The sequence below is a fragment of the Microcebus murinus genome, chromosome 19, assembly GCF_040939455.1.
Source record: "Microcebus murinus isolate Inina chromosome 19, M.murinus_Inina_mat1.0, whole genome shotgun sequence".
NCBI lineage: Eukaryota > Metazoa > Chordata > Mammalia > Primates > Cheirogaleidae > Microcebus > Microcebus murinus.
In genome coordinates, this window is record NC_134122.1 from 15,398,816 (window position 1) to 15,412,554 (window position 13,739).

The 13,739-nt window shown below is 39.7% G+C and overlaps 1 protein-coding gene across 1 annotated transcript in view; it reads right to left on the reverse strand.

Moving 5' to 3' along the window:
* The window catches only part of DNAH3 (dynein axonemal heavy chain 3), a 146,391-nt gene that overhangs the window by 110,127 nt on the left and 22,525 nt on the right, over positions 1 to 13,739 (reverse strand). The window contains exons 14-18 of the mRNA XM_012790154.3: positions 9,744 to 9,928; positions 8,048 to 8,171; positions 5,367 to 5,520; positions 4,452 to 4,596; positions 2,445 to 2,656 (exon numbers count right to left, since the gene is read on the reverse strand). Coding sequence (XP_012645608.2) covers positions 2,445 to 2,656; positions 4,452 to 4,596; positions 5,367 to 5,520; positions 8,048 to 8,171; positions 9,744 to 9,928 — 820 coding nt within the window. The remainder of the gene's footprint in view (positions 1 to 2,444; positions 2,657 to 4,451; positions 4,597 to 5,366; positions 5,521 to 8,047; positions 8,172 to 9,743; positions 9,929 to 13,739) is intronic.

Consider the following 13,739-nt stretch of genomic DNA (forward strand, 5'->3'; position numbering starts at 1 on the left):
AATTCTGACTCCAAAGCTCTTATCCATCTTACTATAGTGTCTCTCACTAGAGTAAGGTCTTTATGTACAGTTGTGCAAATTATACACTGCATAACTTGGGAATGTACAATTCACACTGTAGTGCACAAAAATAGCATTCCCTAGAGTTGTGCAGTATGAAATCTGCACAACTGTTCCTGGTGACCTTGAGCTCTCATTTATTCTCTTATACCTGAAAGAACAGCCTAGAATAACACACTGACTATCTCTGGGATTAAATGATAACATCTATATAAAGCACTTGGCATAGTACTTGACTCAGAGATCAGTAGTTTTATTTTTTAAATTGCTTTTGTTAATTATAGAGATTGACAAGGCAACTGGTTCTGTAATTGGAAGAGCCTAGACCTACACTGTCCGATATGTAGCCACTAGGCCCTTGTGATTATGAAGCACTTGACATGTGGCTAGTCTAAATTGAGATGCACTATAATTGTAAAAACACACCATATTTCAAAGATTCAGTATGAAAAATGTACCGTGAAATGTCATATTAACATTTTTTATATTGATTACATAAATACATGATAATATTTTGGATATATTTCTTTAAATAAAATATATTCATAAAATTTATTTCACCTGTTTCCTTTTATTATGCCTTTTTAAAATGTGGTTACTAAAAACCTTAAAATTATGCATATGGCTCTATTATATTCCTACTGGACAGAACTGTCTTAGTCCCAGAGGGCCAGCTATGGTACATATCAGTGTGGTTTCTCCCTAAGGTCAAATGTTACCTTGTTCTGTCTTGTTTTAAACCACAGTAACACCCCCTTTGCCGTTACCTGTAAAGTCTGTGCCCCAAACATAGGGCACTAACTGTGAAATAGAGATAACAATAGTCTCTACTTCAAAGTGTTATCATGAGGATGACATGAGAGGATCCAAAGTATGCAACACAGTATCCGTACATAGTTGTATGTAGTTGGTACTTGATATGTTTTAACTATCATTGTTATTTTATTATTTTATTATAATTCTAAGGAATAGCTTTTCTAATATGTCCATCTAAGTGGCCTACTAATGAGAATTGTGAATGTCTATGAATGGTGGGATTTTTAAAGTGCCCATGTGTGAGAATAGCATCAGCACAGGGAAAGTGATTCACCAGATGGAGGGATGGCTTCCTTAGCACCACTGCAGTATTCTTTAAATGCCATTGATGAGGACACTTCGATAGTGCCATCTTATGGAAGAAACTGGCACTACCAGAGGCCGCCTGTCCACCTAACCTCCCTAGCCCTCCAAGCACGCCAGAGTTCTAGTTAGGCATGGTCCCCAGGGAGGGGCACCCTATGAGCACCAAGCAAGGACAGTTGCCCCTCTGCAGATCCCTCTGCCAGGGCATTTCAAAACCAGAAGTCTACTCAGATGACCTCTCCCGTCTTTCTTTACAGCACTCCACTCTTTGCTTAGGTATCAAGTCTCAAGACTTTCTGAGAAATTGAAAGTAGCTCTTCCCTACAGAAAAATTCTGAATCTTTCATGTATCAAGACTTCTGTCTTCCTAGGGAGATCAAAATGCTCCTAGCCACTGGGCTCAGGGCTCTGCTCTATCGAAGGTAATGCATGTGTTGTTGGAATTGAGTTCTTTTAGAGACCACATCCTCAGCCTTGTACATGGTTCCGAGAGAGGGAATTCCAGGCCAGGTCAGAGAAGAATCTGCCCAGGGAAAGCCATTCTCATTCCCATCTCCACATAGAGCTACTCCTTGGGAAAGGACGTTTCAAGGCCACTGCTAGCCCTGAATATGATAATTATTTTAGAAACGCAGTGAGTTTTCTTTTTTCTGCTTAGCGTTCACACCACACTTATCACCCTCACACTTGGTTGCTTATAAACATCCCAACTATTTTTAGGGAGAATATTTATTATTCTCATTTATAGGCTCAAAGGGCTGAAAGAAGAGTTGAAAATTATTTCTTAACATAACCTGTTTGACAATGAAACTGCACACAAAAGTCACCCTGAGCAGGGACATTATGAGCATCCCCGAGGGAGAAATGTGACTTTCTTTTCTGCATATTCTAGGTCAAGAAACAAATCAAGGCTTTCCAGCTGTAATTTAACACACTTATAGCCCACTAGGACCTCTGGTAGCCTTTTGCTTAGGGAAGCAGATAAGGAGACCCTTTGTGGCCCTGGCTGGGATAGTACTCAACCACCAGCAATGGGAGGCCCAGGAAAGGGCCAACCTACGTTGACGAGCCAGGTAGTTCATTCCATATCCCACTCATTCCCTTCCTCCAGAAAGGCCACCACTCTCATTACTATCCCTTTGGCCACAAATAGATTCTCCTCTCAGAAAGAAGCAGCTTGACACAATGATGTTGCCTGCCTTCCAAAGTGCTACCAGGACCAGGTATGGGCTGGGCTGCCTGGGTCAGGCGGTGATAGAAACCTGCTGCCAGTGCCGGTCTTTCATTCCTGGGTTGCAGGAAATACTGAGGATAGGAATGTACTGCTTGAACTTATCAATCTTGATTTTTATATTCTCTGCTAAGCGCTTGGGTGCAGGCACATCAGCTAAGGTCTTGATTAATTTATATGTCGTCCTCCACATGTTCCCTATGTCCTCCGTGATTTCCTCAGCATTCAGTAAGAAGAGGGGTCCTGAAATAGAAAAGATGGGGTGAGGGAAGGGTAAGACCATCAAGTAGATGTTAGTCACGTGCACCTTTAATTCCCTGAACTTGGAATGTACCTATCATATGGATATTGGAACAAGCACAGGCTTTGGGATTGGGTCTGGCTATAGAAATCCACTTAGCCAGTGAAACTTTGGGTGTGTTACAGGACTTTTCTAAGCCTCAACAGTATCACCTGGGCTACAGGGGTAGCAATGGGTACCTTGGAGGGGGATTGTGACAATTAAGTGAGATAACATATTCCAGTGGCTAACATAATGCCTGGCATATAATGAATGTGCAGTTAGTGTATCAATTGTTGTTATTGGTTTTAGATGCTGCTATAGTAGTAACAAGAGGTGCTTGACAAAAGCTGTGAAATACTAACAATTGGGGAATGTAGGTGAATGAAGATACGGGGGCTTTCTTCTATATTGTTCTGGCAACTTTTATGAAAGTTTGAAATTATTTACAAAACAAAGAATGACACCTCATTTTAAAAAATGCTCCCAAACATTAATTTCCTTCTCCTTCTTTTCCATTATAGGGAACTTTTATATTTAGGTTTCATTTCATGCACAGCCAAAATCTTTCTGTGCTGCTATTTTTCTCCCCTTGGATATTCTGAATTAGTATTAACTCTTGTACCATGATGTTTGTTAATTTACTCAAAAACATTTTTCTTTCAGGGATGCTGAGACTAAATACACCTTCATTAAGTTAACATGCTTCATCAACTCCACATTTTTGTTGAGTAATCAAAAATTCAAATTTAAAAACAAAGAAAAAGAAACATGGCTTCCACGTACCAGGAAATATTGTATGTGCAAAGCTAGAATAGAAAAGGTGACTAATCTCTGTCTAAAAGAGGGAAGTATATGGGATAATTTGATTTAGCCATTCCCACTTTTAGGAATTCATTCTGAGAAAATAATCATAATTGTACCCAGAAAAATGGCAATAAAGGTCTCATCACAGTTGTGTTTATAATACTGAAGCACTAGAAATGTGCTAAAAGTTCAACCCTAAAGGTCTCTGATTTTTCCCTCTGCTCTCTCCACAGGTGATATCATTCATGGCTTTCATTGTAATTTACACATCAATTATTTCCCATATAAACCTTATCTCCCAAATCTCTCTCCTGAAATCCACACTGATATACTCAAATGCTAATTAATATTCTCATTTGGATGGTTGTGAACACCTCAAACTCAATGTATTCAAGTTGGTGGGGTGTTTTCCCCTGAACAAATTCGTCACTTCTCTTGTTCAACGGTGGCAATACCTACCAAACTGCCTAAGCCAATAATTTGGAAGTCACCCTAGGTTCTTCCCTCTTTCTCCCTGCCCTTTTATCCCATATCAGATAAGTCATTAAGTCCTGTTGATTCTACCTCCTCAATACTTTTCTAGACTTCAGGTCCTAGAGTAAAAAGGTAGTTTATAGATGTCTGTGACACTCTGGCCTTTCTTGAAGCACCACTGTAGTAGAACTGTCAGTTTATTCTTCCACAACTGCATCTCTGAGCCACTGATCGATCGATGGCCCTGGATGGCTACCTATTCTATTTTACCCTGGAAATAAGTCTGGTTCTTTGATTGCCACCTTCCACTGTTATCATCACATCTGAAAATTTTGACTGTGGCTGCTTTAATCCGGAGTGTCAGAATCTGATGAAAAGTCCATCCAGAATCTGAAGTGCAAACCTTATTTAAGAGTTGGCTGGGAGATTTCTCTACTCTATCCCCATCTCACCCAGGAGAGTGGGACCACGGCATACCATTCATCCACTCCTCAGACTTGGTGCTGAATTCGTAAGCTGTCACCCACAGCTGCTCATAAGGCACTTTATTGGTCATCAGGGTTTGCAGAAGAGGGTAGGTACTCTTCTCCTTTTCCAACAGCTCTTCCTCCTTATTGATCAACTGCAAGGCAAAGGGGGATATTGTTTATTGGGTGGGCTGTTCTCCTAAACCCTAGAAGTCACTTTGGCAGATTCCTTAGCACCTTGAAAACCAAGTGGAGGAAGATGCTGATTCATTGGGAGAGTTAGAAAGGAAAATAAAGCATGGATTCAAGCAAGAAAGTCTCCCTGCTACCTTCAAGGGCCATGGCAGATGAGATTTAGCTGGTTGAAACTGTAGGATAATCTGCTACTTGTGCCATTATGTTTGTTCTCACTGTACTATACCCCTATCTCCATTTTCATAGGTACCTCAGCTTTTTATATGATGTCACCTTCTTATACTGATGTACCTCAGCTGACCTTTGGGGAAAGTTACTTAGCTTCTTCAAGCCTTAGTTCTCCCACCTTAAATAGAGATAAGTGGGAACAATAACAGTACCTAATCCAAAGGTTTGTTAAAGGCATTAAGTGAAATATTGCATATGAGGCTCTTTGCATATTGCAAATTTGCACATTTATTCAGTGCACATAAATAAATGCTCGATATATGTGAGCAATTACCCCATTATAATTTCTCCTTTGTGTATTTGATGATTAATAAAAAAATCTAGTGTAAAGTAGGGATGTGGAAAAAGGTAGTTGAAAATGCCAATGACATAAGTGGTCAATCGATCAATCAATCGATCAATACTATCCACCTAATAGGTAGCTATCAGGAAAATACAAAGCCAAGGACCAGAGCCAATAAACAAAGAAAGAGTCAAAAGTCCCCAGCCCAAGATCTCAAACCTCAAATTCCACCAGTGCCTGCTCTAGGTTCTTTGAAAGTTCATTAAGTTTTTCCACATTGTTCTTCATTTCTTCTGGAGTCATCACTTCACGCTTCCTAAAACCTTCTAGTTCTTTGCTGTAGCCCTCAAGTTTTGACTCAAATTCTGAGCACCTGAAAGCAAACACAGCCCAGTCATATCTGAACTTTCCATTTTGTGCACTTTTAAATTATCAAGCATTTCTTGCTCATATTCAAGGCTGGGGAGAATCTGATCTTCTGGTATGTATAGATCCCCAACCCCCTTCGAAATAAATGAAGAGGAAAAACGAAGTTAAACTACTTATGATACCACCTCCCAGAGTTGCACCTGCTGTGAACCTACTGGTAATTATACATTTCCAGGTGTTTTCCTGTATGGGGGAAAAATATACACACACACACACACACACACACACTGTATGTACATATATATATAGTTTATTCATTCATTAGATATTTATTATTGAGTGCTTTATACATTCCAGAACTGCTGTAGGATCAGGAATATATTTGTGAAGTATGCTATTAAGCCTTATATCCTCATGGAGCTTGTATTTTAGTTGGGGGAGATCTAGACAAATGACAAGCATGGATGGATGGAGAGATGAATGGATAGATGGATAAATCCATAGATAGGACAAATATTTAATGAGACATTTATGATAGTGATAAGTGCTCTGAAGAAAGTAGAACAGGGCAGAGTGACTGGTGGATGGAAATGGAGAGCTATTGCAGCTAGAGTCTTCAGGGGACACCTTCCCAGAGATTTATCTACTTCATCCATATTATCAACAAAGCAAGTCTCAATGAAAACTGCTCCCTTTCCCTAATGAGGTAGGATAATATGGTGTTAAGCAGACAGAGTCTGGAGCCAGACAGGCTAGGTTCAAACCCCCACCTTGCCACTTAGTAGCTATATGTCCCTGGACAAGTCACTTAAACTCCCTATGCCTCAGATATATAAAGCAAGGATAGAAAAAGTACCCACTTAATAGTTAAAGCTAACAAAAAATTGCTCAGAATTGAGCCTGGTACATAATAATCACTCTACAAGTGTCTGCTCACATTCTCTAACATGTAAACATTATAAATACAGTTTTGTCTCCTGAATTCCTTGTTGTAGCTTCAGCACTTAGAAGAGCGAACAATCATTATTCATTGAAGGAATATGTGGGGGCTTATCATTGAGATCAGCAATAGTGACATTCCATAAATTTGGCTATTATCTTAAGAATACTTAATTCCATTATGACGGTTTTAGTGTTTATTTTTTCTTAAAGTAATTTAAGAGTTAATTTACAGGTAGTTTGATTTAGGTTCTGTTTCTAATTTCACTGGGCAGTAAGCAGCCTCCGATGTGATTTCTAATGAGCCTCAGCTCCTGGTATTCATTACCCCGTATGATCAGCTCCCCTTGAGTTTGGGCTAGACTTAGTAACTAACTTCTAACAGACAGAGAATGGCAGGAAGGACGGGATACCACTTCTAAGACTGGGTTACAGAAAGACTGACATCTACATTGCTTGCTCACTCTTTCAGTCTCTCTTGCTCAGAGGGAAGCCAGCTGTTGTGAGCTACCTATACAGAGGCCTTTGGGCAAGGAAGGGAGGGCAGTTTCTAGACAATAGCCTATGAGGAACTAAATCCTACTAACAATCATGTGAATGAGCCTGGAATTGGATCCTCACCCAGTTGAGCCCTCAGATGAGACTGCAGCCTTAGCTGCCATTCTGATGACAACAACATCATGTGAGACCTTGGGTCAGGGGCTTACAGATAAGCTGCACCTGGATTTCTCCACTTTTATTTACCCTTTCCCTTTCTTGTAAGTATTATATATATATATATGTATACACACACACACACACACACACACACACACACACAGGGATTATGCAGCTAAAGTTGGGCAATGGGAGTTTCTTGTGTGATTGGGACAGCATAATGGGTATGAATGTGCAGGTGATAATCAAAATGTTATGAACTGGGATGGGCATGTGTGCATGTATGTGAGTGTATATGTGTGCACATGTGTGTTATTACCACGTGCATGGCACTTGGCCCACTTCATTGATATTGTTGGATTTTTCACTATGTCTATATTTTCTGTCACTGGATTAAAATCTTTATTTAGCAGCCAAACACACATGTGTCAAATAGAACATAGCATATCGTAAAAATCCTTAATAAATACCAGTTGAATTGACAAAGAATGAATGAATAAACGATTGCAGCCACATTAACACTGAACAAGACGAGCTCCAAAACAGGCAATTCTCAGCCCCCTGCTATGCCTTTATTATCCCTGTTTTGATATCTCACAGATCTGTGGTCTCCAATGCAAGGCTGAAAATTTCACTATTATTATTGCAGAGGCCATTATTATAATACATGCCACTACTTTGGCCTTTTTCTCTCTATGGCCAAATTCCAATTATTCAAGGGAGGGAAAGAGGGAAGACATTAGCAGGGGTTACTACTGTGAAACAGTTTTAAAGAAAACATCCCTCAGTGTGAAATAAAAGGAAATTCCTTCTCTACCAATTGTTTTCAGCCTTCGTCCACACATTGCTGTAGTCTCCAGGCACAACCAGGAACCTGTAGTGTAGGTTATAAAGCCGAGTCTCATTTACAAAACAATCCCAGATTCTTCCTGTACCTTTTAATCAGATCCATCTCTGCCTGATCCCGCTTGCTAAGGAGCAGGTTTCGGCTGTTTTCAAAGATATCTTCAATCTGGTCTGGCCAGAGGAACAGGGTGCTGTTCAACTTGATGTCCTCATCTGCAAAACATATACAGTCAGCTTCAGGACACTGTTCAGCAAGGTCAGAGTGTGGGGAATTATCTGGCAGAACAAGAGGCCAATAGAAGTGGGCATAGGGGCAGCACAGGCCCATTATGGATGAATGAATGATAGACAACATTTACTGAGCACTTACTCAAGGCCTGGCTAGAAGGTAGATGGTATTATCAACCTTGTTTGTACAGATGGGAAATAAAGCTGTTAAGCCAAGGGGTCAAGGTAATACTGCCAGAAGGCAGCAGAGCAGAATTCAAATCCAAGTCTGACCAGCTCCAAAGCCTATGTTCTAACTAACCACTTTGCTTTATTGCCTTCCCAGGTTAGGTCTGGGTAAAGTCAGAAACCTGGGTTGAAATTCTAGTTCCACACTTAAAACTATATCACCTCACCTGAGTTTCAGTTTGCCTTTTGGTTAAATGGCAGTAATAGTATAAAAGCCTGATGCCCTACCCATTGTGTGGCTCTGGTCCATTAAAATGCCCTGGATTCTTTGTAATTTAGGGAAGCAGAGACCACAGTGAGAGAGTCTAGGGTGCACACACCTGGTCAAGGGCACAACTTATGAATGTGTAGGTGGATGGCTAGTGGACCACTTTTCACTCCCAGTCCCCATCTCTCCCTCCTTTCAACCTCCCCTGACACACACACACACACACACACACACACACACACACAAGTGTGAACACGAGGTAATTCACAGGAATTTTCAGATGAAAAATGGCTTGTGAAAAACATATCAAATATTCCTTCAGAACCTGGTCTTTAACTTCAAAAAAACTCTAACTTGGCTCAATAAGCCCTCAAGGGACCCTGACTATTTCTTTCCTTTCAAGACATGCAGAAGCATGAAGGATAGTGTCTGGCATCCCTAAAAATTGTATTAAGATTATAGATGAGTGACATCTACCACTTATAAAAAGGATTCTGCATTTAGATGTGACTTTTCTGGGAACACTAGACACAAGTTGCCAAGACAGGCATCTAAGAACTACAGGTCAAGCCTCTAGATAGTCTTCTTTTTGTCTAACATGATTCCCTTTGTGTGATTCAAAATCCTGTGGATAAGAATGTGGAATTAATGTCTTTAAACATATGGGGACACTTGAAAAGTAGCTCTCCTGAGATTTATTGGTAGGATTCCTATAACCATCTGTTCCCTAACACCAGGAAATATATAATTATAGATTTTTTTTTTAAGATAGTCTCACTCTGTTGTCTGGGCTAGAGTGCAGTGGTGACATCACTGCTCACTGCAACCTCAAACTCTTGGGCTCAAGGAGTCCTCCTGCCTCCCAAGTAGCTTGGACTACAGGCACATGCCACCACACCAAGCCAATTTTTCTGTTTTTTGTAGAGATGGGGTCTCACTCTTTCTCAGGTTGGCCTTAAACTCCTGGCCTCAAGTGATCCTCCCACCTCAGCCTCCCAAAGTGCTAGGATTACAGGTGTGAGCCATGGTGCCTGACTGTAGAGTATTTTTATGTTATATATACAAATATAAAATATACATATACATATGCATGACATGTACACATAGGGCTTTGGACTTACTTGGCAAATCTGCATAGTCCAACAAGAACTCCAGCCTTTCAATTGCACTTCTAAGTTGCCTCCTGAGTTTGAACACAGTGACATCGCTGGATTTCTTTAAGTATTCAATCAGGAATACCAGCTCTGCCGTGTTGGCGGGAATCTCATTGACTTTGTCTGCAATGGTGCTATACTGATTACAAATGCTATAGAGAAAGAAACAACTACCATCATCATCATCATCATCTAAAATGACTTTCTTGTAAGACTTTGTGCTAAATAGACATAATTCCTATTTGGAGACTAAAACGATGGTTTCCCATTTTTTTCTACCTATAAATCTTTGATGGATAATATTGACATGTACACCAAACTCCAAGGAATAATAGCAGTAGTAATGGTAATAATATTTGTCTTGTATGAAGTCCTTATGAAGTGCCATGCCCTATTCTAATTATTTACATATATTAACTCATTTAATCTTCACAACAATTCTAAGAGGTAGGTACTATTATCTACATTTTATAATGGAAGAAAGTGAATCTGAGTAACTTTATCCAAAGCAACATGGTGTTCAGGTGTCAGAGCCGAGATCTGAACCTGGGTTAATTGACTCCAAAATTCATTCTCTTAACACACACGTATCATACTACCTCCCATGGGTAGAATCCAGATTTAGACCAAAACAACAAGAACACCACCCCCATTAACAACAACCCCTCACATTTTATGCTGAAGTATTTCCCTCAATTAATTTGTAATCATTGCTATTAACAACACATCAGTGAGTTTATCTTCATGCACTACAGGTAATCGCTGGTGGCAGAGAGAAAGTTATGTTCAACTACTGGAACTGAGAGATCTAACTGCCTATTTCTCAAACATGAGACTGTGAAAATGATATTATTATAAGGATAATTTGAGTATGCTCTCATTTATACAAAAGCAAATCACTGACAGTCTTCAGCATTTTAAGTATAATTAGAGACAAATTATCTGCAATATATCCATGCCTAGCACAGAGCAGCCCTCAACAAATTATTGTTATAATTTCTGTCATAATTTTGTTATTATTAATTAATCACTACATGTTGATGGGTCATACAACATATAGGAAAACCACCCCTTCAATGTTTTCGGGCCTCTATATTGCATCTTAATGTATAGAGACCCTCCCAATAATGAAGCTAATTGTAACAAACTGAAGAGAAAATGATTAAAACTGTTTTGCAGATGATGCTTGGATTTTATTTATTTATTTATTTTTTCTCCTTTTATTTCATCATATTATGGGGTACAAATATTGTTAGGGTTACATATATTGCCCCTGACGATGATCAGATTTTAGGAAAGAATTCTTATACAACTCAGAAACTTCCTGTAGAGAAAAATAATCTACTGTGTTACAATGCATTCAGAGTGTTCTCCACTTCTTAGACCCACAGCTATGTCATATTTCCCAGCCTCGTTTGTATTTGTAGTTGGGTTTTACTTCAGTCAGCTCCAGCTACCATAACAAATACATCACAGAATGGGAGGCTTAACCAACAGAAACGTGTTTTCTCTCAGTTCTGGAACCTGGGAAGTCCCTGGTCAACGTGCCAGATGATTCAGTTTCTGGAGAAGGGCCTCTTCCTGGCTTGCCCTCTTGCTATATCCTCACTTGGTAGAGAGAAAAAGAGCTCTGGTGTCTCTCCCCTTCTTATAAGTGTACCTTCCAGATTAGTGCCCCACCCTAACGACTTCATGCAACCTTTACTACCTCCTTATGTGTCCTAATTTCAAATGCAGCTGCACAGGGCGTGGGGGCTAGGGCTTTAACGTATAAACGTGGAGGAACACAATTCACTCCATAGTGATTAAGGATATGTGATTAAATTCTAGCTGGTGAGAAGTGGGAAGCAATGATGAGTATCACTTTTGGGTACAGCACATAAAACTATCCATGCTCTTTCCTCCTTTCAACTGTCTAGGATGTCAATACTCAGAATAACCTTGAAAGTTACGCATTGAAAATGTAAAGTCATCATCTGTTTGAGTTTATGAATTCACAAAGATCTCCCCCACCCATCTGGAACTATCCTGAGCAAGATATAAACTTCTATTGTGTTCAGTTATCTTGGGTTTATTTGTTACAGAATCTAGCCTACACTAATACAGGTAGATTCTCTTGGTCTGATAAACTTCTGTCTGATTAGAATCCACTCTGCTTCTCTTTTATATAAGAATGCACACAGTAAATATCATGCGGTTACTGGTTACCAGCTTCTTGGCTAAGTCCAAAAGGGTAGGAGCAGACCCATTGACTACTGGACTCTCTAAAAGATCCCTAATATGGATCACTGATGTCAAGAATATAACTAACATAACACTCAGGCAAAAGCCAACGATAAGCTGAGGACAGGAATCATTGCCTTCAACATGTACTGATAACATTTAAAATCTAAAATCTAACATTTAAAATCATAAATGTAGGGCTTTTCTCTATCTGGTGTATAGTATGACATAGGGATTGATGTACTAAATCTTGCATCAATTTGTGGCCTTGCCCCACCCTGTTGTTATTGTTTGAACAAGACTTCCCACCCTATAGGAAAATCACGCAGCCAAATCAAAGGGGGTAATTCCTCAGGGCTTTGAATTTTTGGTCAATGCTTCAGGCCATCATTGGGGCAACTTTGGACAAACACACCATAGTGGATATTAATGGTATGTCCACTTTCCTACTGATGCACTCCAAAGCACCCCCTGCCTTTACAGCCGGAGAACTCTATTCTAGGAGCACCCAGTCTTTAGAAACAGCGAGGTCTCCTACTCGGCAACTATGCAATGGTGAAGTATCAAGGACAGGACTTAGGATTGGAAGACTCAGGCTCAGACTCACCTACCTACTTGGGCAAGTTAGTTTTTCTTTCTGGGACTCACTATCTCCTAAGTAAGGGGTCTCACATCTGTCCTTCTTACTTCAAAGGGCCATTGAGAAGGTCAAGTGAATCAGAGTGATTATTTCTAAGGCAGAAAGAAACTTTGGAAGTCAGCCACCAACCTGGAGGTCAGCTGCCAACCTGTGGTTTCTGCATCCTTAGAAATTCCTGAGTTCACAATAGGGCCCTTAGTATTACTTATATTAAAAAGACGTAAGGAAATGATACATTTATTTTTATAAGAATGGATGCAGTGACCAACTAAGACACCATGTTGCTTTGATTTGACTGGAACAAATGGACTATTACTTAAGGAGAAAAAAATCTGACGGCTCAAACTTTCCAAAGAAAGTGTCCTGGTAGTGTGAAGGCTGAAAACCTTTTACCATCCTAGTCCAAAATCTTTATAGGCAAAGAAACTGAAGATCTAAGAGGTGAAGCCAGGGGTCAACAAAACTAGTAAATAGAATGTCTTGGATCCAAAATCACATCTCTGGCCCCCAAACCAGGAATCTGACCACTTCATCACTCAGTGAGAAAGCTGAGTGTACAGACTTTGAAGTCAAAATAAACCAGGTTTGCAAACCAAGATGCAACGAGAAGCCGTGGAACTGTGCCTCCAGTAAGACAATAAGGTTAAGCCCTGGATGTGCCACTTGCTAACCTGTTGGAGTCTCAGTTTCTTCATCTACACAATGGAAAGAATAATGAACAACCTCTTAGGATTGCTGTGAGGACTTGATTAGATCTATGTTATGCAGACTATAACATGTGCTGGGAAAATGGCAGCTATTATTATCACTAATTTGCTGACAAGATTCTGTTATGTATTATGTAAACCTTAAAGTATGATAAAATGCTAAAATTACATATATATGAATAATATAGTATATAATATAATATTAACAGTGGTCATTATTACTAATCCATTTTAGTCTATAGCTTATTTTGGGGAAGAGAGCTAGAATAACATGGAATAACCATTTTGTAACACTCAAATAGAGACATAGTAGCAGACAGTTACTTTCTTTACCTCTCAGCATCCATTCCCTCTTCTGGGGAAACTCCCCTCCCTCTCTCAGTTCATGAGGTT